The 27,500-nt window shown below is 42.0% G+C and overlaps 3 protein-coding genes across 4 annotated transcripts in view; 1 reads left to right on the top strand and 2 right to left on the bottom strand.

Moving 5' to 3' along the window:
* Window positions 1-14,236: 14,236 nt before the first annotated feature.
* ENH_00041170 lies at window positions 14,237-16,684 on the bottom strand (the record flags this gene model as incomplete). 2 transcript variants are annotated; one of them, XM_013580771.1, is made up of 1 exon in its annotated part: window positions 14,237-16,684. In XM_013580771.1, the coding sequence occupies one exon, from the start codon at window positions 16,682-16,684 to the stop codon at window positions 14,237-14,239; it is 2,448 nt and encodes an 815-aa protein (XP_013436225.1). The 2 variants fall into 2 exon arrangements, with proteins under 2 accessions (XP_013436225.1, XP_013436226.1); XM_013580772.1 differs by having other exon boundaries at window positions 14,237-14,950.
* A 2,269-nt stretch (window positions 16,685-18,953) lies between these two features.
* Window positions 18,954-19,286, top strand: ENH_00041160 (hypothetical protein; the record flags this gene model as incomplete). The annotated part of the gene is made up of 1 exon (XM_013580770.1): window positions 18,954-19,286. One exon carries the CDS (start codon window positions 18,954-18,956, stop codon window positions 19,284-19,286), a length of 333 nt encoding a protein of 110 aa, XP_013436224.1.
* A 940-nt stretch (window positions 19,287-20,226) lies between these two features.
* The window catches only part of ENH_00041150 (hypothetical protein, conserved), a gene marked incomplete at both ends in the record, with an annotated part of 9,045 nt that continues 1,771 nt past the window's right edge, over window positions 20,227-27,500 (bottom strand). Inside the window, 6 exons of the mRNA XM_013580769.1 lie at window positions 20,227-20,371; window positions 20,548-20,629; window positions 20,870-21,308; window positions 22,008-22,271; window positions 23,070-26,870; window positions 27,046-27,480. Coding sequence (XP_013436223.1) covers window positions 20,227-20,371; window positions 20,548-20,629; window positions 20,870-21,308; window positions 22,008-22,271; window positions 23,070-26,870; window positions 27,046-27,480 — 5,166 coding nt within the window. The remainder of the gene's footprint in view (window positions 20,372-20,547; window positions 20,630-20,869; window positions 21,309-22,007; window positions 22,272-23,069; window positions 26,871-27,045; window positions 27,481-27,500) is intronic.

Raw genomic sequence — 27,500 nt, 5'->3', positions numbered from 1 at the left:
TTTATTTTGTTGGTTTAGCGTCTAGTTGTGTAGTGGGGCCTGAGGTGTACGTACACCGCGCTTGTTGCAGTGTCTGTAGCCTAGAACTAGTGCTGCCATTTTATCCTTCCCAATATTATTATTTCAATTGTTTCTGCTCTTTTTACTCCCTTTAGTTCTTTTTTAGTTTTATTTATTATTATTTTGTCAAAATATCCTGCGCCTCTGCGGTGTACATGCACCTCCTGCGGTGTACATGCACCTCTCCGACGCCCGCGCGTTACGTTTCCTTGCTACTGTCTCATAATCCTATCATTATCATCCTCATTATCATCATTATTATCATTATTATCATTATTATTATCATTATTATCATTATTATCGTCATTATTATCATTATTATCGTCATTTTCTGATATCTTGCTCATTCTTTCATCCAGTTTTTGGCCGTCAGTCGCGTCTCGAAGTTGCCGCCGCGGTGTACGTGGACCGAGGACTTGAATTTGGCGTCCGTAATATTTGAATAGTTTTATTTGAAATAAAATTGAAATAAAATTAAAATAAATGAAAATGAAATGAAAATGAAATGAAAATGAAATGAAATGGATCCAATGACCGGCTTCGCGTGCGCCCTTTTGCTCAAGACCGGAGAAGTGAAGGTGCGCGCAGTTCGGGTGTACGTACACTGCAATCAATGAGGTGTACATACACTGCGCGCAACTTGAGGTGTACATACACTGCGCATGGGGCTGTGTACGTACACTCGAATAGAATGGCACGTGGCTCCTCTGCAGTGTACATACACTGGAGTGCGATGCAGTGTCCCGGCCCGTGAGGTGTACATACACCGCAGCTACGTGGAGTGTACGTCGACACCAGGAACGTGGGGTGTACATACACTGGAGTAGTGGACGCTTACACCAGCAACGTGGGGTGTACATACACTGCAGTGAAGTGACTCTGGCCGCTAGAGTGGGGTGTACATACACTGCAATCAGTGAGTGTAGCTCGCACCAGCAACGTGGGGTGTACATACACTGCAGTGAAGTGCACGTAGAGCTGTAGACAGTGGGGTGTACATACACTGCAGTGAGTGCACGCATGCGAGGCCAGAACTTGCGGTGTACGTACACCGCAGAGAATGGGTTTACTCTTCCCTGTCTAGTGCACGTTCCTGCTGCAGTGAGCTGTACATACACTCCAAAGTGCGAGGTGTACGTACACCGCAGAATACTGTAGTTCGCTGCTGAGGTGTATGTACACTGCAGTGCAGCGAGCTTTGATTTGAATAGTCCGAAGTTGTAAACGAAAGCAACACCTTGAGGTGTCTGTACACTGCAGTGCGGTGTATGTACACTCGAATGAAGTGACACAGCTGCTGCTTAAGCACTAATAGCCACTGCAGCGCTCTATAGAACAGCAGCAGCAGCAGCAGCGGCTTTTGAAGCAGCAGCAGCAGCAGCTTTTAAAGCAGCAGCAGTTTTTAGAATGCCGGGGAGTTCCCCGGCCCCGCAGCGCCGGGGTGTATGTACACTGCAGCGAGGGCAAGCATCAGCAGCCTACTGGGGTGTACGTACACTGCAGCAAGAGGCAGAAGCAGCGGCAGCTTGTTTGAGGTGTACGTACACTGCAGTGGAAAGCAGCAGTTTATTTGTATTGTACGTACACCTGAGAGCTCACTTTTATTGGAATTCTTTTTTTAATTTGACTTTTTTAAAAGGGTGAAGTCGCTGCTAGTGTAGCGGTGTACGTACACCCCAAATGCGCGAAGCGGCTCTCAGCTGTTGCGGTGTATGTACAGTTCTCTTCCGTATATACACCTTATTTGCAGTTGAATTTAATTGAATTTCTTTTTTGTATTTATTTTAATTTCGAAGAAAGCACCAACTTTAGTGCAGCTGTAGATACACTCGAGTCGGAGTGCATGCAGTTGCGGTGTACGTACACTGCAGTTTCAAGGCGTGTTTCTCTTCGCCTTTGAGGGAGGAAATGAACATTTAAATGCACTTGAAATGTAAAGAGGAAATATATTTATTTCTGAATTTCTATTTAATATTATTTAATGCATATAGTGCAAGTAACTGCAGGTGGAGTTGCCTAAGGGCAGTTTACACGAAACAGATCTGAACTTGTACGCGCCCACATGCATTAATATCTATATATATATATGTGTGGATATAAATGTATTCATATTTAATATATATATATATATATATGTGTATATTTATATATATATAAATATGTGTATATATGTGTATATACGTATAGTTATAAATGTATATGTCTATATATATATAATGTATATATGTGTGTATATGTATATGAGTGTGTGTTTATGTTTGTATATATATATATATATATATATTGCTGCACGAGGTACTTTCGTGTATGTATATGTGCATACTTGCCTATCCATGTATTCATATATGTATGGATATATATATGCATATAAAAATATATATATATGTGTATATGTATGGATATATATATATACATAGGTATAGATATATATATATATATGCGTATATGTATATATGTATGTGTATGCGTATGTGAGGTATTGTTATGATGCATACGTGGACATTTATGTTGTTGGCTGATACATATATGTATGTGATACATGTATATAATATATATAATATATAATATATATATATATATTATATATATTGTATATTATATATAATATATATTATATATATTGCTTTACACGTATATTTGTAAATATATATACATATGCATATGTCTAATATGTACATTATACGTGTATACATATATGTACATATATATATAATATATATATATATACATATATATATATATATACATATTCATATATATATATATATATGATTCAGAGTGCATATGTACATATATATATACATATATAAATACATATATATATGTACATATAGATGTACATATATATATATATATGTGTATATATATATGTTTCAGAGTGCATCTATTGTGTGCATTTGAAGATATATGGTGCATGTGCATGTAGAACAACAAAAATAAAAAAATATAATTATAATATAAATGTGTAGAACAAAACAAAAATAAAAAAATATAATTTCAAATAGGCATTGGACTTAAATGAGCTTAATGGCAGCGACTTGGGACTTTTTTTGGAGCTTTTTGCGCCAAGTTTTCTTTAAAAGAGTTATTTGATTCTTCTGGCATTTTCAATTTGTTTTTAATTCATTTTGAAATTAAATTTCGCGAAAGTTGTCTTTTGAAAGATATGCTATTTGTTCCATTTGGGCCTCGCGTGCGGTGTAGATACACTGCAGAAGTCTGCGAAAAGAGAATAAATGGATTATAAATATAAATAATGTAAATCGACTAAACAGAAGAAATGCATTTATTTGCATACATTTAGTTGCATGCACTTATTTGCATGCAATCAGGATGAAATGAAGGTCTAATTGAGGAAGAATTAGAAATGTATGTGCATGCATGCAGATTGTCTTTTTGTGCACTTAGATATATGTATATATATATATATGTATATATGTATGTATATATTTATATACCACATTGAAATGATTTATTTGGTTATATTTTCTTCAAATACACTTGAAGACACCCTTATATATCTCAGTGCAGATAGAGTGGAGTGTATGTACACCAGCGTGCATGCAGAGTCGCGGCATTTGCAGAGATATCTGAAGTGTATGTCCACCTGGCATATGCAAACTGGTGCATCTTTTTGTGGATTTTCACCAGCTTAAATGGACCAAATTAACCAAAAAGTGTGGAAGTATATATATGAAAACATTCTGCACTAATATATATATTTATTTGTGATAAATAAACATTTTATCCACATTTCAATATCCACATGCATGCATAGATAGGCTTATGGATAGCCCGAGTGTACGTACACCGCACGAGGTCCACTGCCGAGTTTGTCTGCACGAGATTCCGTGCAGAATTTGAAAATATATTTGCGGCATTTTAAGGAATTTTTTCTTTATTTGCAAAAGCGCGGACTGTGCATGTGTAATAAATATATCAGTTATGTGTTTGTTTTAATTTGTTTGGGATTTCGAGGAAGTTCCATTTGAACCTGCAGAAGCCCAGGTGTACATACACCGCACGCACTTTGCACATACTTGTACATGTAGAATTCTGAATGTGCGTGAATGCATGTATATATATTTATAAAATATAAAAATATAAATAATACGAACTAAATATAAATTATATCAACTATGTGCATAGTCCACTATATATTTAACATTTGTGCATGCATAAACATGCAAGTTTCCACTTTGAATGCGGTGTGTCTATACACTGGAACTGATCCCGCGGGTGTATATCCACCTGATGCCGCAAACGGGAAATCGCATTTTGTTTTTAAAATTTTTTGTTTTTATTTTTGCGCAAAATAAATGCCATTGTTTGTTAGGATAAACGGCAGTTGAATTTGGCAAAAAGTCCGGGTTTAATTGAGCTAAATAATGCACTTTTTAGAGATATAAATGCATGCGTTTTGCACAGAATAAATAGTTTTGAGTGCTTGTGCAAGTGCCAAAATAAATGTATAAATACATGCTGCAGATAAATGCATTTAATATAAATATTCCACATTTGTATTAAATATATATTCCATATTTATATATTTGTATTTGTTCACTGAAGATATATTTGTTAATTTTTTTGAACACTTATTTGTTGGCTTATTTGTTTTTCCAGTTCTGCAGTCTCTCACATATGAGGTAATATACACATTACGCACTGTATTGTATCTGTGGGCTGTTTCCTCCAAATAAATGAATAAATGGACAAATAAATAAAAAATAAAAAATAAGAAAATAAACAAATATACATTTATTCTGTTCAGTGCATGTTTGCATGTTTTTGGGCTGCGGCACTGCATGCATATTTTCATGGCGAGTTGAGAATACCAGGAAATGGACCTTTTGGGGCTTTAATTTGAAAAAGAATGTTTTCATGTTTATTGTATTTAAATTAAATTAAAAACTGCATTCAGAGCTGCATTTATATTTTGTCTGCAGCAGACGGCTGCGCTTCTTGAGGTGTACGTACACCGCAGGTCCGTAGCCACTTTTCGGGTGTATGTACACCGCGCGCGGGCAGCCGCAAGCCTGTGCATGCAAATGCAAGAAGGAAATATGAATATTTGTGGATTTTTTTGCATTTATTTCGGGATATAAACTTAGTAAAAGTGCAAATATATCTTTTTAATGTGTTTGCACTTTATTTGGACATTGGCATATTTTGTTCTTTCCGTTTTTTGAGCTTTTCCACTTTTGGTGCTCTGCATGCATGCGGCTCTTTGCATGCAAGTTTTGTTCTTCTTGCGTTATTAGTTGAAGTAAATAAATAAAACAAGAAATAAATAATAAAAACAAGTTTATTTGCGTTTCTAGTATTTGTATATATCCTTTTCCCATATGTATGGAATAAAAAGTATATAATTTTGAATGTTTTACAATATTGCATATAATATATTTAAATAAATAAATGTGCATTTTATGTTCAATATTTATATGTCGTATAAATACAATTTAATACTTTTCAATGTATTACAATGTTGCATATAATATATTTAAATAAATAAATGTACACTTTATGTTTAATATTTATTTGTCGTATAAATACAAGTTAGAATTTTTTCACCTGCACTATAGATGTGTAAAAGCGCAAATATATAAATACATCATTTGTAAGTGTAGATAAGTACAAATAAATAAATACATTTTATATATAAAATGTGTATTTATGAATATATATTTTATTTATTCTGTATTTTTAAACTTAGTTTATATATCCATAATGTATATATTTGCAGTTTATTTGCTATATAGCACTTCTTTAAATTGCATATTATATATTACTGGTATTATAATTACCGGACTTTATATATATAAGGAAATGATATAAATATATACTTACCTGTTTATTATATGTTAGATCTGTTACATGTTAGTTATTATATTTTAAGCATTATTTTTATTTTATTTTATATACTGCATATTGTTTGTTCATTAGAATTTATATAATTTATGTTTCAAATGTTGTACATTACAAATTAGATATCATTTTGCAAATCTTTATTATTTATTTTAATATTTTTTTGTGTTTGCATGCTTCTCTATTGTTCTTTAAATGCTGCATCTTATAAGTAAATATAATTACTTATTATATTTATTTTTATTTATTTGCTGCATTTTATAAATAAATAAATTTACTTTTATTTGCTTTTTTGTACGCGTACATCTCTGGGGTGTACATACAGCTCAGCTGCAAAGTGGAATATAGCACTTGGACTTTTCGCTTTAGTTTCTTTTTTGAAAATTGAAATAAAAGAAATATATTTTTAAATGCAGATTAGAAAGTTCTTTATTTTATTTCATCTATTGTGACAAATGCAGGGGAGAAACTCTGGGGATTTCTTTGTAAACACTTATTTGCATGCGCTTATCCATATTTCAAATATGTTACATGTTCGTTATATACATATATATATATATATATTTATATATATATTTGTATATGTATATGTATTAAATATATGCATGCACGCATTTGCAGTATATAGGACATTCATATATATATGTCTTATTCATCATTTTATATGTACGTATAAATGTACATACATATATAAACTAAAGTGATATATATATATATATATATATATATATATATATATATATATTCGTCTTATGCATCATTTTATATATATGTATGTATTTGTGATTTTAGTAGTAATATATTTATAGTTATTTATGTTTGCATATATATGTATTGTCTAGTTGTTCTAGTTGTTATGTGTATTATTTTTACATACGTGCATTTGTCTTATGTACCATTCTAGTAATTATATTGATATATATATATATATATATATATGTATATATATATATGTATATGTATATATATATGTATCATTCTAGCAATCATATTTATATATCTATATATGTATATATATATATATATATTATATTGTGTATCATTCTAGTAATTATATTTATGTATCTGTATATATATACATATATTGTGTATCGTTATAGCAATTATATATATGTATTGTATTGTGTATCATTCTAGTAATTAGTAATTATTTACATAAATAGATATATATTTGTATATTTATGTGTATTTATTCATTTATATATTTATATATATTTATGTTTATATATTTGTGTATGGCGTTTATGTATAGTAGTATACGTGTGTAAAGTAACATTCAGGTTGAACACAACCACACAAACAAAGTGTTTTCAATTTGCATTTTAGATTTATTTTAAAAATATATATTTATATATTTATAGGTGGAATTTATGTACATATATATAAATATATTTCAGCAGTTAAGTTATATGTAAATTTAGTTTCTATATGCATGCATATATATGTATATATTTATAGTGTGCATGCATTTATTATTGCACATATGCACATAAGTTTATATATATATATATATATATATATATATATATATATATATATATATATATATATATATATGTGTATATATTTGTACATATATGCAAACGTATGTGCATATGTACATATATGATTTTGTTTACAGATTCGCAATATGACATTTGGCTCATTTATATAACAGTGGCTTTATTTGCGTGCATGCGCTGTTATATCTGCAAATAAATAAATGGCATTTGTGTTGAGTTTATATAATGCATGTTATGGAGGCATTTATTATTCACTTCGTCTTTGTATGCATTTTTGTATGCATATTTATATATGTATGTGTATATATATATGCATGTAATATAGCGTTTAACTTATATATATATATAGATACATATATATGGATATAAATGTATATATATATGGGTATATGTATATATAGATATATAAATGCACATACAGTCTATATATGTATATATATATTTGTATCTACATGAAGTTACATGCATTTATGTATATATATATATATATATATATATTTATATATATATATATACACATATATATATATATGCATGGAGCTTCAATTTGTATATATTGTTATCTCTATATATAGTTGTGTATATATACATAGATTTATATGTATATATATATATACATATATATATTATAGTGGCAGTCTAAGTCCCATATGTTACAGAGATGCAGTTTATAGATGTATAAATAGTTATTTGGCATTTTGGAATATGCATGCATGCATGCATGCATGCGTTTCCAGGTGTACGTACACCTGCAAAGAACCGTTTGGAAATGTACACGTAACTGGTTTTGCAAATAAAAACAAATCCAATTTGGAAAGGACAAATGAAATGCATTAAATAGAATATAATGCATAAATCGATTCTGCATTTGTTTCGTTTTTAATACAGAAATGGTTTAACTGTATGTACAGTAGTCCCAAGTTGCAAAGTGAGTGCATGCAAATTATTTTACTTTTTCTTCTATTACTACTTTTGCTGCTTTTTGTATTTAAAGAACTATTTATTCATTTCTTCAGAAACGCATGCATGAATAATAAACATGCGTCTATATTGCATTTATTTCTTCCTTTTAATGCACTTATGTTTGCATGTCTTTTTCATCATTTTTTCAACTTTTTGTAGTTTTGTAGAAGTGTTTTTTCGAAAAATTTAAATATTAGGCCAATATTTGATTTAAAACTGCAAATGGTATTTATATTTTCAATTTTAATTCCAATTTGGACCATTTAAAAGCAATTTCCGTGGGTCCGAATCTCCAAGTTGGCATTTTAGTTATTTTGGATTATAGTTATTTTTAATTATTTATTATTGTTTGTCTTTTTGTATTTGTTCTCGCTTTTTATTATTTGTTCCCTTTATTTGTATTTGCTGTCGCTGTTTATTATTTATTCTCTTTACAACACCAAAACTTTTGCACTTTTTTCCGTTAAGTTCTTTTTGTTAGCTTTGCACATTTTTCGACATTTCTTTCGCATGCAATGCCGAGCCTCTTGTTTATTTCTTTTTGTTCGCATGCATGCATGCATGCAGACATGCTTATTACGCATGACTTTGTACATTTGTATATGTATATATTTGTCCTATTAGTTATTTCTACGTATTTATATATATATGTATATACATATATACTATATATATGAATATATATATATATATATATATATATTCGTCCTATTGGTTATTTCTACTTATTTATATATGTATAGATATATATTCATATATGTATATATATATTCATATATATATGTATTTGTCCTGTAGGTTATTTCTACGTATTTATATATATATATTGTGTATAAATAGAAATGAACATATATGCATAGGATGCATGTTAGTATACTTATATATTTGTGTAAATGTACATAATGGATTTAATATGGACAAAAAGAATATATTTTGTATATGTGCATGAGTATATATATGTAAAGATTCTTTTCCAAATATATGTATATATGTATGGATATATATTTATATAAATGTAAATATATTATATGTATGTATATATATATATAAATATATATAAATATATATATATATGTATACTTATATACTTGTGTTTAGAGTTAAACTTATTTATGTATTTGCAGGTAAATGGGTGGAAATGGAAAAGCAGTGTAAATGCGTACATGCTGGCAAATGCATAAATTTAATTTTTCATTTTATTTCATTTTCGGAGTTTTGCATTTTTTTGCATTTAAAACAAAAGACATTAAATGGAAAAAAGCCAAAAACTTCGAAAGCTCTCCGTACACCGCGCGTGTTTTCAGGTGTATGTACACCCCAAATGGCCATTTGCATGCGCCGCGAAAAGGGACTAATAGTGCCGGCTTTTAGGTGTATGTACAGCCCAAAGTGGCTATTTGTTTGTTGTATTTGCCATTTTGTCAAATTAAAGTTTTAAAAAGTGCATTCTAGCATTGTAATTGTGAAGAGTTTGTTTTTTGCAGATAAATGCATTTCCAAAATAAACTTTTTCTTTCTAGTTTAATGCTAATTAGGACTAGCTTTGTTGACTCGTAAAAGTTTTGTACAACTGGCTTATGGATTCCGCTGTATGTACATACACTGCATGCATGCAAATGCATGCATGCAAACGCATGCATGCAAACGCATGCATGCAAACGCATGCATGCATGCACTTGCCACTTTTCTCTTTGTTTCTTTTTTAGCATTTCTTTTGGCATTCTTTGCATTTGGAACTTCCTCTCTTTGAGTTCATTTAGACCTATTTCCTGCATGCAGGCTTTTTGGAATTTGTAGAATGTTTTTGAATTTTGAATGCAGGAGTTGCTTTATTTGTTTGAACTTGGAAAGTTTTTTGTGTTTTTTTGCATCTTTTCCCGTCTTTTTGGAAATAAAATTCCCATAAATAAATATATTATTTCACATTTAAAACCAATTATGGCCATTTGCCGAAATTGCTGCTCAAATTTGACTTTAAAAAATGCAGAAACTCTTGCTCCTAGCGGGCTGGGGTGTACGTACACCCCGTAGCATCTTTGCATGCATCTCTTGGCTACAAATGGGAACATTTTTAAATCATTTTCATTTAAAAGTAGTGTTGTAGTGCAAACCGTGTTTCTTTCTACATTTGTGTTGTGTAAAGGGGCAAATGAATGTACTTTCTGTATTTATAATTGTGTTTATTGACATTTGTTTATATATACACTAATGTGTTTATCTTTAGATATATATATATATATACTTGCAGATTTATATATGCATATAATGCTTATGCATTTATTGATTTGAATATTTAGCCAAATATAAATAAGGATTTGTATTGTTATATGTTTGTGTATGCATATATATGCATAAGAGTATATTCATGTGTATATATATGTGTATATGGACTTGTATATCCGTCAATATGTACATATTTATTTATTTATTTATTATAATGTTGTATTTTGTCTATTTAGTGTATATTTATTTATAGGATATATATGTCAATGCTTAATTATGCCAGTTTTTGCCATATTTCTTTTGTTATATATATATATATATATATATTTATATTTATATATTACGTAAACGTATGCAGTTGTAGGTATATATATATATATATTCATAGATGGCTAGTATATGTCTATAAACATTCAGCATGTGTTTATGCATGTTTATGAACATGTGTGTGTAAATGTCTAATATATGTTTGCAGATGTTTATAAATATATTTTAGTGTTTATAGAATTATTAGTGTTTTTAAATGCTTTGAAGTGCTGTAGAAGTTGGGGCTGTTTATGAATTGTTTGCATTTGCCTATATTTGCATATTTGTGCATTTTTGCTCGCTATCCAGTGGCTAGCTAGCTAGCTAGCTAGCCAGCTAATGGCAGCTGGCTCTACTCTGCATATACTGGAAGATTTAAATGCACTTCTAATATTTGTAAATAATTGAAATGTTTGCATTTTTTGTTTTTGCTTTTTGTCTGCGGAAAAAACAGTTTATGAATTTTGCACTTTGAGTCCATAAAAGTCCCGGTGTACGTACACTTGCTTTTTCGAGTCTTCCGCCCGGCACACAGAGGCATATAAATGGCCAAAATATTTAAATAATAATTAAATAGTATTCAGATATTATTTAAATATCATTTAAATGTTATTTATGTGCAACTTTTCACTATTTTGCTGCACTTTCTGCATTTAGTTGTCAGCTCTGGGCGTTGGCGTTAGCTCTGAAGTGTACGTACAGCTGCTGCCCGCATGCGTTCGACTTTTCGCAAGAATGAAAAATTGAATATTTGAAATTTAAATTGTCTTTGTGAAAAGTTGAATATTTGAATTTTAAATTGTCTTTGAATGTTTATAAATGCGCAAATATATTTAAATGCTTATAAGTGCGCATTTAAATACCTTTTTAGAAGTTTTTGCTCTTCCAGTGCGTTATTAATTTCCTCATCTTTGTTCCTTTGTGCTTAAAATATATTTTTAGAAATGTCTTTTCCATTAGATGTGTATTAATGCATTTCATACTTTTAGAAACACTTCAATGCATTTATATTTACATAAATAATGAGGCTACTGTAGTTTATAAGTTTGTAGGCATTCGGGGCTGCATTTAAAATGTTTTTTTGCATTTTTGCTACTTTTCTCCTTTTTGCATGCATGCAAGTTGCATGCATGCAAGTTGCATGCATGCAAAAGCCCGTGGTGAACTTTGCACGTTTTTCTTTTTCATGTTTTTTTTACTTTTTCATTATTTGTTTTTAGACAGATGGGCAAAGCTCGTGTAGGCCTGAGTGTTTGTTTATTTGCGTAATTTGTATTATTTGTTTTGTTTAAACTTTTTATTATTTGTGTCTTTTGTTTGTTTATATTTACTCGTCTTTTGGGAGTCTGTTCTGTGTGCATGCGCTTTCAAATATGTGAAATGTGCTTGTATGTCCATAGTTGTACATATATAGTCTATATATATATTTGTAATGGTACACACTTATATATATATATAAATATTTATATATCTATATATATATATATATATATATATGGTATATACAGTTATATGTATATGTATGTTTGTAATCAAAGGTACATACACATATATGAATGTACATATATATACCTAATGCATAATGTATGTATGTACCTATGCAGATATATATATATATATGTATAGATATATGTAAGTAATAGTGTATAATTATATCTATATCTATATATATATATATTCTATTAGTGGATGTATGTGCTTGTATTTCTATTTTATTATATATTTATATATACATGTATATATATGTATGTGTATGCCTCCATGTGCACACTCATATAAATAATATAAATATGTATATTTATATGTGTATAGTGGTGGATATATATATATATAGTTCTATATATAGTTCTATATATATATATTTATACATATATATATATATTTATCTTTATATATATAATTTGTACATTATTGAATATATATGTATATAGATTTGTTCTTGTGCATTTATGTACAGGCGTATATATGCATGGGCTTTGGCAGAGTCCATTATAGTGTAAATGGAATTATATTTTAAATTAAATGTTTGTGAGATTTGTTTGCAAATGTGTCTTTGGAGTTTGACTCTGTTTATTTGATTTTGACATCTTTATTTGCATTTCTTTTTGCATTTCTTTATCCTCTTTTTTCCATATTTGTCCATTTAAATGAACTTCTGCATTATGCATTAGTATATATATTTGGCTTCTGCATCTGTGCATATTTGCATATAGATTATGTTTATATATATATGTATATATATATGTATATATATGTATATATATATATATATTATGTATAATATGTATATGTATATATTATGTATATATATTACATATATTTCTTTATTTATTTACATGTTTTTTTGTACAGATAAATTCAGGTTTTGTTTTTTTATTTGCAAGTGTTGTTTAGATTTTTTATTTATTCAGGTTTTGTTCCTTTTCTTTTCAAATGTTTCTCTATTTGCAAATATTGCTTAGATTTTATATTTATTTCCCTTTTTTCATTTTAAATTATTTGCCATTTCCACTTTGGCGGCAAAACGTCGCAGTCGGCGTTTTGCCCAGGGCTGCGTGGGGTGTACGTACACCTGAATGAATGAGCAAGTTTCTGCATCGTGAACGGCATTTAATTCTGCAAATATATGATATATATATATATTATTATATATATAATTATAATTATATATATAGTTTGTTGTAAATAGGACTTAAATATATTTATTTATTCTTTTTTGGATTTTTTCGTGGGCTTGGGGTGCTGGAGGTTGAGGTGTACGTACACCTCAACGGGGAGGCCAGGCGTTTTGTTTTTTTGGCATTTTACCTCCGACTGAAAAGACTCCAACTTGAAGGCTTTTAATCCTTTTAAAACTTGTCAGGTCTTTCGATTAATTGTTATTTATTTTAGTTTCAAAATAGACAAATAAGCATAGTTTTGAAATGGACAAATAAGCGCTTCGGCGCTGTGCAGCAGCAGCAGCAAAAGCAGCAGCAGCAACTGCAGCAAAGGCATGCAAGTGCATGCAGAGAAGCGGCTTTAGGGCTGCTGCAAAAGACAAAAAAACCAGAAAAATGAAAGCAGCAGCAGCTGCTGCTGCTGCTGCTGCTGCTGCTGCTGACCCCACACTCCGCAGCTCTCAGGTGTACAGACACCTCAGCCTGGGAGTCGCGCCGCGAGGACAAATTACAAAGAACTACAAACTGTCTAATTGGGAATAAAACAGACACACAAAGAATGTCTGCGTCCCTTGCTGCTGCTGCTGCTGCTGCTGCTGCTGCTGCTGCTGCTGCAGCAGCACGCCCTCCGCCCCCCGCTCCGGGTGTACGTACACCTCAGTAGTACTGCTGCGCCCTGTGTCTTTGCATTCTCTCCCAAAAAGTATTAAAGCCCTCGCTGGCCCCCACAGCAGCAGCAAAAGGGTCTACTGGGGGGGCCCCCGGGGCCCCCCAGGTTGCTGGGGGCCCCAGAGGGTCTTCGCTGGGGTAGACGCTTGGGGGGGGCCCCGCTGCTGCTGCTGCTGCTGCCGCTGCTGCTGCTGCAGCAGCAGGGTCCGGGAGGGGCTCTTCCTTGTACACATCGTACACAAGTTCGTCTTCAGCCTTACTAGCATTTAGCATAACTCTATAAGTCTCGGGGGGCCCCTTTTGGGGGCCCCCGGGGGCCTCCTTCTGGGGGCCCCCGGGGGCCTCCTTCTGGGGGCCCCCCGGGGGGGCCCCCGAGGGGGCCCCCCCGCTCTGCCTAGCCGGGGGGGCCCCCTCCGGGAGGGTACTGGGGGGCCCCCCAGCCCCCAAGGGGGGCACATCTTCAATAGAAAGGGCCTCTTGTTGTCTCAGCCATATTTGCCACAGCCCATCGAAGTTTGCAGAGACCCCCGGGAATTCCCTTAGGGGCTTCATTGCCACGGGGGCCCCTCGGCCAGGGGGGCCCCCCCTGGGGGCCCCCACAGGGGGGCCCCCCACAGGGGAGGGGGCCCCCACACGGGAGGCGGCCCCCACAGGGGAGGGGGGCCCCACAGGGGGCCCCTCTGTAGCGGGGCAGAACTCCATAGGCAAGATCTCCACAGGGGGGGCCCCCACAGGGGCCCCCACAGGGGCCCCCACAGGGGCCCCCACAGGGGGGCCCCCCTGAACAGGGAGCCACTCCAGGGTGGGGCCCCCCGGGCTGGGGGCCCCCATAGGACCCTCGCCATTTAGGGGTATCGCCACTGGGGGCCCCCCAAGGGGGGGCCCCCACGCGGGGGCCCCCACGCCTGGGTCTGGGGCCCCACTGCTGCTGCTGCTGTAGCCGCTGAGAACCAAACCTGAGTTGCTGGGGGGGGCCCCCAAGCCATTCATGTTGGGGGGCCCCCCTGCTTGGGGGCCCCTTGGAGGGGGGCCCCCCGGTGGTGCAGCAGAAGGGGGCCTCTTCTTTGCAGCTGCAGCAGAGGGTTTGGACTTGGCCTTTGGAGTTGGGGGGCCCCCCTGGGGCCTGCTCTTGGCTGGGGGCCCCCGAACAGAAAGGGCCTTCTGCTGCTGCTGCTGCTGCTGCTGCTGCTGCTGCTGCTGCTGCGCGTTTTGCGCAGCTGCAGCAGCTTTGGGGGGCCCCCAAGAAGGCAAGCTGCTTGTTGCGGGCGGGGGCGGGGGCCCCCTTGCTGCCTTGTTGGGAGTGAGGGGGCCCCCCGTAGGTGGCTGCAGCAGCTGTGCCCTTTCCTGCTGCTGCTGCTGCTGCTGCTGCTGCTGCTGCTGCTGCTGCTGCTGTCTGGGCTGTCCCCGTAGCTCCCAAGGCACTTCAGCAATCTCTTTTAAAATCCTGTCTGCTGCTTTGGGGGTCCTGGGGATTTCCCTGTCTCCTTCAGAGGCAGGGGGCCCCCCGCTGGGGGCCCCCCCCACCCCACAGGGGGCCCCCTGGTCCCCATTGGGGGGCCCCCCAGCTTCGCTGGGGGCCCCCCCGCTGTCGCTGGAGGCCCCCTCGGAGTCGCTGGGGGCCCCCAAGTCCCAGAAGTTAAAGTGGGGGGGGTGCAGCAGGGGGGCCCACCACTTGTTGTTCTTTTCTGGGATTTGTTTGTCTCCTTTTTCACTTTCTGTCTCTTTTATAAGTCCCTTTGCTTCTTCTTTGTCTAAAGGGGCCCCCGGGGGCCCCCCCGAGGGGCCCCCAGAGCCAGAGGGGCCCTCAGGGGGCTCCACAGGCACCGCCTCCAAGCTGTAGGGTACTGGGGGGGCCCCCCACTTCTTGGGGGGCCCCTGGGGGGGCCCCTTAGGGACCCCCTTGGTGGGGGGCCCCCTGGGCGGGGGCCCCTTGGGGGGCCCCTTGGGGGGCCCCTTGGGGGGCCCCCTGGGGGGCCCCCTTTTGCTGCCTGCTGCTGCTGCTGCGTCTCTGGGCGCCCCGAAGAAGGTGGGGGGCCCCTCATCGGGTTCGCCGTTGGAAGCATCTGTGTCGGTTTCCTCTCCTTGCTGCTGCTGCTGCTGCTGCTGCTGCTGCTGCTGCTGCTGCTGCAGCTGCTGCAGCTCTTGGGGAGACAGTTTAGGGACAGCTTCGCTGCTGTGTTTGTTCTTCACTTTTGTCAAGTCCAAAGGCATGCTGCGTCTGCCTTTGAGGCCCTCCGTAGAAGCAGTTGCTGCAGAGGGGGCCCCCCTGGAGCTGGAGGGGGGCCCCCGGGAGCTGGAGGGGGGCCCCCCGGGGGCCCCCCCCTTGGGGGGCCCCCGGGGGGCCCCCCCTGCAGCAGCAGAGGGCCCCTGAAGCGGCCCGTCTGCTGCTGCTGCATGCGGGGAGTCTGAGAATTGGCGCTGCTGGCTGCGTTTCATCAGTGGGCGTTTGGCCGTGCCAGCAGCAGCAGCAGCAGCAGCAGCAGCAGCAGCAGCAGCAGCAGCAGCAGCAGCAGGAGGGGGAGGGGGCCTCCGGTGGACCGCAGGCCTTCCTGCTGCAGCAAATGCATGCGCGGCCTCCTGGACGATTTGCTGCTTGCAGCGCGAGGGCAGCAGGTGAATCTGCTGCTCGCTGCCTGCTGCTGCTGCTGCAGCAGCAGCAGCAGCAGCAGCAGCAGCAGCAGCAGGGGGCGTGCGGGGACTGCTAGAACCCTCGGAAGAAGCAGCAAATTGCGCAGGAGGCCCCACAAGGACTTGGTAAATCTGGTCGAGAGTTTTGTCAATTAAATCCAAGTTTTCTTCTTGTTCTTTTGTTGGCAACTTCGCCAAATTTCGCTGTCTCCTTTCTGGGGCTGGCCTTCCATAGAGGGCCCAGGGGGTCTCCAGGGGCCTCTTTTTGGGGGGCGGGGGTTTGAAGGAAAGAGGGTCTACGAAGGGGACAGCAGCAGGGGCCCTTTTGCTTCTCCGCTGCTTCCTGCTGCTGCTGCTGCTGCTGCTGCTGCTGCTGCTGCTGCTGCTGCGGTGGCGGCGGTGCCGCCGGCCCCGGGGGCCCCTGCTCCGGCCCCGCGAGAGGCTCCGCTGCCCGCGCGAGGGGCCCCTCGAGCCCAGGGGGGCCCCCGGGGGGCCCCTCGAGGGGGGGGCCCCCAGGGGGGCCCCCGGGGGGGCCCCCAGGGGGCCCCCAGACGCGGAGGCCCCTCTTCTTTGCCCGGGGGGGCCCCCAGGGGGGCCCCCAGGGGGGCCCCCAGGGGGCCCCGCTAGGGCCCCCGATAAGAATTGGGTGCCCGTGGAACTGCGGCGGCGTGAACCCCCTCCGCCCCTCCCTTGTGCTGCTGCTGCTGCTGCTGCTGCTGCTGCTGCTGCTGCTGGCTGCTGCTGCTGCTGCTGCTGCTGCTGCCGAGATGGAAGGGCCCTAGGGCTTGTGGCCGCGGCGTTTGTCTGCTGCGCTGCGGTGGGCTGCATGCAGCAAAATGACAAAAAAGATTTTTAATTTATTCTTTTTTGCATTTTATTTTTTTTTTAATTTGCCATTTTACCTAAAAAAGATTTTTAATTTATATTTTTTTGCATTTTATTTTTGTTTGAAATTTACCATTTTATCTAATTGTTTATTAGCTGCTGCTCCGGTTATTAGTATCAATCAACTAACTTTCCAACCAATTAAATAATTAATTATTTAATTGATTATTTAATTAATTATTTAATTAATTATTTATTTAATTATTTAATTATTTACTCAATTAATTATTTAATTAGACTAATTAAGTAATTAATTAACTAGTCGATTAATTAACTAATCCGCTAAATCATTACCAACCCCTAAATTAGCTAATTAACAAACTACCAAATTTTTTGATTTAATTAAATTAATTAATTAATCAATTAACCAATTGTTAGCTAATTTAATTCATCAATAAATAAATAAATTATTTATATATTTAGTTAAATCAGTTACTTTTAAATTAAATTTAATTATTTACTTGATGAGATTATTTGATTATTTAATTAAATTACTCATTTATTTATTTAAAATTTTAAATATTCGATTAAACTAATTATTTATTTAATTAACTTAATTGTTTATTTAGTTAAATTATTAAATTACTTAATTAAATTAATTACTTATTCAATCGAATTATTAAGTTACTTAATTAAATTAATTATTTATTTAATTAAATTATTAAATTAATTAATTGATTATTTAATCGATTAAATTATTGACTTATTTAATCAAATTAATTATTTATTTAATTAAATGATTAATCTATTTATTGAAATTATTTATTTATTTAACTTATTTATTCATTCAATTTATTAATTAATTTATTTAAATTATTTATTTATTTGATTAAATTATTTATTATTTTAATTAAATTATTTATTTATTTAATTAAATGAGTTTCTGGAACTCACCGCACCTCTTGTGTTGGCCTCAGGGGCAAAAAGAAAACTAATTCCCTTTTGAGCTCCTTCAGCTCCTCTTTCAAATCCTGAAAATAAAATATTTAATTATTCATTTAATTGTTCAAATTAACCATTTTAATGCACTACATGCATGCATGCATGCATGCATGCGTGCATGCATGCATGCATGCATGCATGCACCCACCGCCAGCAGATAAGCGCAGAAGGCGACACAGCAGCAGCAGCAGCAGCAGCAGCAACAGCAGCAACAGCAGCAAAAGCACCAAAAACAAAAAAGCAGCACGAAATGAAAACAAGCCAAGCAGCAGAAGCAGCAGCAGCAGCAGCAGCAGCATCAGCAAGACACCTGCAACACCTGGAAGAACCGCAGCAACAACTCAGCAGCAGCAGCAGCAGCAGCAGCAGCAGCAGCAGCAGCAGCAAGAACAATAGCAACAAGCCACCCGCATCAGCAACAGTAGCAGCAGCAGCAGCACCACCACCACCAGCATCAGCAGCAGCAGCAGCACCCACACCACCACCACCACCACCATCAGCAGCAGCAGCAGCAGCAGCAGCAGCAGCAGCAGCAGCAGCAGCAGCAGCAGCAGCACCTTGTTTGTGTTTGTCCGCATATTGAAACCAAACTCCTGGAGTTCTGTGGCCTTTATAAAACCTTTCTGGAGGCTGCAGAAGAGACAAAGCCGGGTGGGGGCCCCCAGTACCCTTTTCTTGGGGGGCCCCCCCAGCAGCAGCACTGCAGCAAAAGCAAACAAGAGCAGCAGCAAATTGCAAAATGCAGCAGCAAAGAGGCACAAAGCAGCAGCAAAATGCAGCAGCAAAGAGGCACAAAGCAGCAGCAAAATGCAGCAGCAAAGAGACACAAAGCAGCAGCAAAATGCAGCAGCAAAGAGGCACAAAGCAGCAGCAAAATGCAGCAGCAAAGAGGCACAAAGCAGCAGCAAAATGCAGCAGCAAACAGACACAAAGCAGCAGCAACATGTGGCAGCAAAGAGACACCAAGCAGCAGCAAAATGCAGCAGCAAACAGACACAAAGCAGCAGCAACATGCAGCAGCAAAGAGACACAAAGCAGCAGCAAAATGCAGCAGCAAAGAGGCACAAAGCAGCAGCAACAGCAGCAAATGACAGAAACCGCAAAGGACAGCAGCAAAAAGGAAATAAAAATGAAATTAAAATATTAAAAAAGAAAAAACAAAAAAAGAAAAAAAGGGACTGAAAGAAAGCAAAGTAAAAAGAGATTGAAGGACACAAAAAGAAGCAAATAAAAAACAAAAAAAGAAAAAAAAAGAAAAACAAAATAAGATAAAAAGATGAGAGAAAAAACAAAGAAAGGAAGAAAGACAAAAAGAGATAAACAAAAAGACAAACTAAAAAAATAAATTAAATTAAAATGCCAAAAAGAGACAAATAGGCATTCTCAAAGAGAGTCAAAAAAGCCAAAAAAAAGATTTTTTAAATAAAAAAAAACCAAAAAAAGCTTTTTAAAAACTCCAAAAAAAGATTTTAAAAAGTCCCACTTCTCACTGGCTTCTTTCATTTCAAAAGATAATAAATCTTTCACCAAAGCTGTCGGAAGTCTTCTTCTACTTCCTTCTTCAAAGTCTCCATACAAAAAGGAGTCTCCGCTGGCTCTTGAGACGCTTCTCTCACGTCCGGGGGCCCCCTGCAGGTGCTGCTGCTGCTTGGGCAACGACGCTGCTGCCTGAAAAATAAAAAGAGGTTTTTAATGTCTTCTTTTGGATTATTTAATTAAATCTTTTTTGGGAATTTAAAAACAAAATAAGATTTAAATTGTTTTTATTTTTTTGGATTTTTAATTTGTAATTACCTAACAAACGAATTTCGTAAGGCGAGGGCCCCCCGTTCGGGTGTACGTACACCTGGCGGTCCCGAGCCTCTTTTGCTGCAGCTTTTGTCTCTTTGTTTCCCTGCTGCAGCTCAACAGCATTTGCCCTAAACCCTAAACCCTAAACCCTAAACCCTAAACCCTAAACCCTAAACCCTAAACCCTAAACCCTAGGCAAGAAACAATGGATCCAGAGGCAAAGGCATGTTTCTACAAATTTATATCTTTATATATTTTCCCCAAAAAAGTCTTATCTAATATAAACAACTGTTCATGCAAATACATCCTAAACATCAAACCCTAAACACTAAACCCTAAACCCTAAACCCTAAACCCTAAACCCTAGTTCCTGACCTTTGGAGTATGTGTCCCTCCCATCCCCTCGCCTCGTCCCTCCAGGGGGGCCCCCCCCAGCTTGGGCCTGTACAAGAAGCTGGAGCCTGTGGAAGAGGAGATGGGCCTTGGCCCTTCTTGCTGCTGCTGCTCTGGGACTTTGCTGCTGCTGCTGCTGCTGCTGCTGGCTGCTGCTGAGGGCCAGGCATTTCTTCAGCAGCAGCAAACCCTCTTGTCTTTTTGCTGCTAAAGGGGACAGCAGACAGTCTCTGATTTCGGGCAAAGTGGGGGGCCCCCCGTAGTAAGAGGGGCCCCTCAAAGAGGGCCCCAGGGGGGCCCCCAGGGGGGCCCCCAGGGGGGCCCCCAGGGGGCCCCTCAAGCTGCTCGGAGCTGTCGAGCTTTCGCTGAGGGCCCCCATTTCCCCAATCTCCGACTCCAGGTGAGCAGCAGCTTCTTCGCACTGCAGCAGCAGCAGCAGCAGCAGCAGCAGCAGCAGCAGCAAGGGCAGCAGCAGCCGCAGCAGCAGCGAGGAAACAGCGGATCAGCGAGGGTCAAGCAAAGAGGCTTGTCATTAATGTGCCCCTTCAAATGTGGAAACCCTAAACCCTAAACCCTAAACCCTAAACCCTAAACCCTAAACCCTAAACCCTAAACCCTAAACCCTTCCTAAACCCTAAACCCTAAACCCTAAACCCTAAACCCTAAACCCTAAACCCTAAACCCTAAACCCTAAATCCTAAACCCTAAACCCTAAACCCTAAACCCTAAACCCTAAACCCTAAACCCTAAACCCTAAACCCTAAAACAAAACCCTAAACCCTAAACCCTAAACCCTAAACCCTAAACCCTAAACCCTAAACCCTAAACCCTAAACCGCAAACCCTAAACCCTAAACCCTAAACCCTAAACCCTAAACCCTAAACCCTAAACCCTAAGCTGACCACTGCCCTAAACCCTAAACCCTAAACCCTAAACCCTAAACCCTAAACCCTAAACCCTAAACCCTAAACCCTAAAACCCTAAACCCTAAACCCTAAACCCTAAACCCTAAACCCTAAACCCTAAACCCTAAACCCTAAATACAAACCCTAAACCCTAAACCCTAAACCCTAAACCCTAAACCCTAAACCCTAAACCCTAAACCCTAAACCAGGCGCACGGCTTTTCTTGCTTCTTTGAGTTTGAGTTTGGTTGCCTCCTCGAGTGTCTTTTGTTGATCCCTGGTGTTGATTTCTGTTCTGTCTTGCTGCTGCTGCAGCTGCTGCTGCAGCTGCTGCTGCAGCTGCTGCTGCTGCTGCTGCAGCTGCTGCTGCAGCGCAGCAGCAGCAGCAGCAGCACTTGAAAACCGCTCAAGGGCCCCCGCCACTGAAGAAAAGGAGCAGCAAAGAATTGCTGCTGCTGTTTCATCAACTGCTTCTGCTGCCTGAAGAGACAAAATAAAAATAAAATAAAATAAAATAAAATAAAATAAAATAAAATAAAATAAAATAAAATAAAATAAAATAAAATAAAATAATTAAATACATTAAATGAATTAAATAAAATAAATGAAATAAACACAAAAAGTAAAATGCAATTAGCGAGAAAAAGAGATACGCTTCTCTCTTAATTTTTTCATTTTTATTTATTTTAGTTTTATTTAATTATTTGTTTTTTATTCTTTTTTTATTTCTTTATATTTGCATTCATTTATTCGCATTCATTTATTGGTTTTAAATTAATTATTTATTTTGAATTAATTATTTGTATTTAACTATTTATTTTTAATTAGTCATTTAATTTAAAATAATTAATTATTTCAGATAAATTATGCATATTTGACTATTTATTTTCAATTAATTATTAAATTTAAAATAATAATTTATTTATTATTAAATTTAAAATAACAATTTATTTTAAATTAAAAATTTATTTGAAATAAATAATTTATTTAAACCACCTTTTGGAGTGTCTTTGGAGTGTCTTGAGTCCTTTGGCTGGCTTTTGGGACTTTTTGAATTTCATTTCTTTTTTTATTTTCATTTCTTTTTTCACTTTCATTTCTTTTTCTGTTTTCATTTCTTTTTTCCCAAGTCCTCATTGCCACTTCCAAAGTCTTTTCAATTGTTTCTTTTAATTTCTTTCTTTCTTTTTCTTTTTCTCCTATTTCTTCAACTGCTGCTTTCGTTTCCAACAAAAACTTTTCTCTTTCTTTTTTTTCCAACACAGATAATCCCTTCACCACTTTTAAAAGTTCTTCCAGACTCCCGGGGCCCCCATGGGGGCCCCCCCGGGGGCCCCCCTGGGGGCCCCCCTGGGGGCCCCCCTGGGGGCCCCCCTGGGGGCCCCCCTGGGGGCCCCCCTGGGGGCCCCCAGCCCGTTGGGGGCCCCCCGCGCCTTGGGGGCCCCCCGCTGGGGGGGGCCCCCCTGGGGGCCCCCTCCCTGGGGAGGGGGCCCCCTTTGGGGGGGGACTACCCACTGGGGGGGGCCCCCCAGGGGGGCCCCCCTTGGGGGCCCCCCCTGTGAGGGAGGCCCCCGGGGGCCCCTCTTCTTGGGGGGCCCCCCGAGACGGAGAAGTCCCCCCTGAGGGGCCCCCCGCTTGGGGAGACGCCTCGCCCGCCTGCTTTCCCGCTGCTGCTGCTGCTGCTGCTGCTGCTGCTGCAGTGGGGGGCTGCTGCAGCAGCACGCACTGGTCGCTGCTGCAGAACTGCTGCAGCAGCTCGATTTGTTTGCGGAGAAGGTCTTTTTGTTTGCTGAGTTGCTGCAGCTGCGCATGCAGTTCTTTGATTTCTTTATTCTGTTGTGTCTCTTTTGCTGCTGCTGCTTGCTGCCCCTTGCAGGCGAGGGCCTCGACTTGCTGCAGTGCTGCTGCTATTGCTTCTCGCCTTTCTGCTGCTGCTTGCTGCAGCAGCAGCCGCTGCGCTGCTGCTTCTTCTCTCCTGTCTTTGTCTGCTGCTTCCAGCATTTCTAAAGTCCCTTTTAGGGTTTCCAAGACATCTCCAAGTGCTGCTGCAACTCCCCGCTGCTGCTGCGCTGCGGGCTGCTGCTGCAGCTGCCGCAGCTGCTGCAGCACGCTGTCCAGCGGCGACGCCCACTCCAGCTCCCGCTGCCTCCCCTGCTGCTGCTGCTGCTGCTGCTGCTGCTGCTGCTGCTGCTGCTGCTGGCTTTTGTGGCTGTGGTGCTTGTCGTCGTCTTTCTTGCCGGCGTTTGCTGCTGCTGCTGCGCCGTCTGCTGCTGCTGCTGCTGCTGCTCCCTCTGCTGCTGCGTCTTCCTTCAGCAGCTCGTAAAGCTTCTCCAAGTCCTGCAGCGCTTGCTGCTGCTGCTGCTGCTTCACCCGAAAAGACTCAATTAGCTTCGGGTCCAGCAGCAGCCGCCCGGAGTTGATGTCTTCTTCACTTGTTGCTGTTACTACCTGCCGCGCGCGGGGCCCCCGCGGCTTCTGCTGCTCCTTCCCCCGCTGCTGCTGCTGCTGCTGCTGCTGCTGCTGCTGCTGCTGCTGCTGCTGCGAAGAAGCGGACCCCCGCCGCCGCGCCGTCGACGCGGGGGAGCCCGCACTCGGACTCACTGCAGCGTCCTGCTGCTGCTGCTGCTGCTGCTGCTGCTGCTGCTTGCGGGGCGTGGCTCCTTTCGAGGAGCGAGGAGACCCTTCTGCTGCTGCTGCTGCTGCTGCTGCTGCTGCTGCTGCTGCGTCTCCAGTCAATGAGTCGGACCGGCTCAAAAGCTTCTCCTTCGTTGTTGCTGCTAACAGCTCTCGCGACGTCTGCGAGCCTCTGCGGGACCCCGCCGCCTTTTCGTTTGCTGCTGCTGCTGCACCAGCAGCAGCAGCAGCAGCAGCAGCAGCAGCAGCAGCAGCATCTGAGGGCCCCCCAAACCCCTCTTTTGACTGCACGCTGCTGCCCCCCTTCAAAGGAGGCACCGGGGGGGGCCTCTTCTTGGCAGCAGCTTTTGGCTTTTCGCTGCGGGGGGATGCTGCATGCACAGCAGCAGTCATGAAGAGGCGCTGCTGCTGCTGCTGCTGCTGCTGCTGCTGCTGCTGCTGCTGCTGCTGCTGCTGTTGCTGCGGCTGCTGCGGCTGCAGCAGCAGCTGCTCAGCCGGAGCCTGCGTCTTGCGAGCGCGTGGCAGCTCCTCGTCGTCGTCACTCAGCCAGCTGCACAAGCTGCTGCTCCTGCTGCTGCTGCTGCTGCTGCTGCTGCTGCTGCTTCTGCTGCTGCTGCAGGGGCTTCTGGATACATCTTCCTCCGTGCGAATCAGCACTTGAGAAAGTCCTCTTCCAAGCTCATCATCTGCTGCGTCCGCCGGGTCTATTTCGGCCTCAGTTTCGCCATCTTCTGCTGCTGCTGCTGCTGCTGCTGCTGCTGCTGCTGCTGCTGCTGCTGCTGCTGCTGCACTTTTGCTGCTGCGGCCCGCGTTGGCAGCAGGAGGAAACAGAAACTTCTGGGGAAACGCGCCCCGAGGAGGGGCCCCCGGGGGTTTCACTTTCAAGTTCTCAGGGGCCCCCAGAGGGGGCCCCCCTTGGCGGGGGGCCCCCATGGGGGGCCCCCCCTGCAACAGGGGCCCCCGAAGGGGGGCCCCCTCAGGGGGGCCCCCCAAATAAGACCCTCTAGGAGTTGAGGGGGTTTGTTCTATTTGCTGCTCCCGGAACGGGGCCGATGGGGGAAATGCAGCAGCTGCTGCTGCGGGCGATCCCCCTGCTGCTGCTGCTGCTGCTGCTGCTGCTGCTGCTGCTGCTGCTGCTGGTTCTGTAAACCTCAGGCCCGCTGGGGGCTCCTCTTGTGGCAGCTGCCGCTTGGAGGCTGGCAGCAAAAGGCCCAGAGGCACATCATTGTCAGCAGCAGCAAAAGAGAAAGGAAGACCCTGGAGGTTTGCTGCTGCTGCTGCTGCTGCTGCTGCTGCTGCTGCTGCTGGCGCTGCTGCTGCTGATGGCGCTGGCGGTGCTGCTGCTGCTCGTTCTTTCAACGCAGCGTCTTCGGCCGCCGCTGCTGCTGCTGCTGCTGCTGCTGCTGCGTCGTGGCTCTGTGGGGGTTCTCTTGGGGTCTCGTGGCCTGCTTCAGCCATAAAGGAGACTTTCTTGTTGCTGCTGCTGCTGCTGCTGCTGCTGCTGCGTCTGTAGCCGCTGCTGCTGCTGCCGCGCGGTGTTTCCCTGCCCCTGCTGCTTGTTGCTGCTGTCTCTCTGTCCTCCTCGCTGCTGCCGCTGCTGCTGCGAGCAGCAGCAGCCTTCCTGGCCGGTTTAGCAGCAGCAGCAGCTGCTGCTGCTGCTGCTGCTGCACCCCTGCGGCGGGGCAGCGGCAGCAGCTCAGCTAGCTGCTGCACAAGGCCCGTAATTTCTGCTTCCTTTTGTGCTGCAGCTGAAAGTGACCAGTGGTTAAACAGCAGGTCGAATTCAGCAGGGGGCTTATCTGCTGCTGCTGCTTCCCCTGCTGCAGCAGCAGCAGCAGCAGCTGCTGCTGCTGCTGCAGCTCGCTCTGCACGCAGCCGCATGCGCTGCACGTGCTGCTTCAGGGCCAGCGAGGGGTTGTTGAGGGTCACCTCCCTATCCTGTATCTCGTGCTGCTGCTGCTGCCGCTGCTGCTGCTGCTGCTGCTGCTGCTGCTGCTGCTGCTGCTGCTGCTGCTGCCTTTCTTTCCACCGCCGCCGGGCGTACTCGAAAGAAGATTCGGAAGAGACAAAAGAGACACTTGAGCCGAAAGCTTCTGAGGAGACAGAAGTTCCATCTCCAAAATTTTCTGAACTTTCTGCTGCTGCTGCTGCTGCTGCTGCTGCTGCTTTGCTGCTGTTGCTGCTGCTGCTTAGGCCGTGGCGGGCCCGCGCGCCTCTCAAGGCCCGTGCGCCGCGCGCAGAGGCAGATATGTGCTGCTGCTGCTGCTGCTGCTGCTGCTGCTGCTGCTGCTGCCGTTGCAGCTTCCGAGCCTTCTGCCGCGTGTCAGGGGAAGAGACGCAGCTGCGGTCTGCTGCTGCTGCTGCTGCTGCTGCAGCAGCTGCTGCTGCTGCTGCTTCTGCTTCTGCTGCTGTGAGGCCCGCCCGCTGCCTCCCTGCTATGTGCTTCTGCAGCAGCAAAGGGACAGAGACAGAAGCAGCAGCAGCAAAAATGAAAAAGAGAAGAAGCAAAAAGAGTCTCCAAATTGAAAAACAAAAAGAGACAAAAAGATAAAAAAGAAAACAAAAAGACACAAACAGAGACACAAAAGTGAAGCAGCAAAAGCAGCAGCAAATGCCTCACAGCAGTTGACCTTCTGCTGTCACTTGGCATCGAAGAGGGGCCCCCAGAGGGCCCCTGGGGGGCCCCTTGGGGGCCCCCCTGGGGGGCCCCCTGGGGGGCCCCCTGGGGGGCCTCCTGGGGGGCCTCCTGGGGGACCCCCTGGGGGGCCCCCTGGAGGGCCCCCTGGGGGGCCCCCTGGAGGGCCCCCTGGGGGGCCCCTTGCGGAGACCCCCTGGGGGCCCCCTTGGGGGCCCCCCTAGGGGCCTCTAAGGGGGCCCCTACGGGGGCCCCCAGGGGGGCCCCTAGGGGGGCCCCCAGGGGCCCCTTCATTGTTTGCTGCTGCAGCTGCGTCTGATCGCGGTAGAGGAGACGCTGCACTGCTGCTTCGAGGCCTCGCAGACGAAGCGTCAGGTTCTGCTGCTGCAGCAGTTGCTGCTGCTGCTGCTGCTGCAGCAGCTGCAGCAAACATACACAAG

Source organism: Eimeria necatrix, genomic scaffold (assembly GCF_000499385.1).
Source record: "Eimeria necatrix Houghton genomic scaffold, Enh_scaff300, whole genome shotgun sequence".
In the NCBI taxonomy this organism is placed as follows: domain Eukaryota; phylum Apicomplexa; class Conoidasida; order Eucoccidiorida; family Eimeriidae; genus Eimeria; species Eimeria necatrix.
This window is presented reverse-complemented; position numbering and strand designations above follow the sequence as displayed.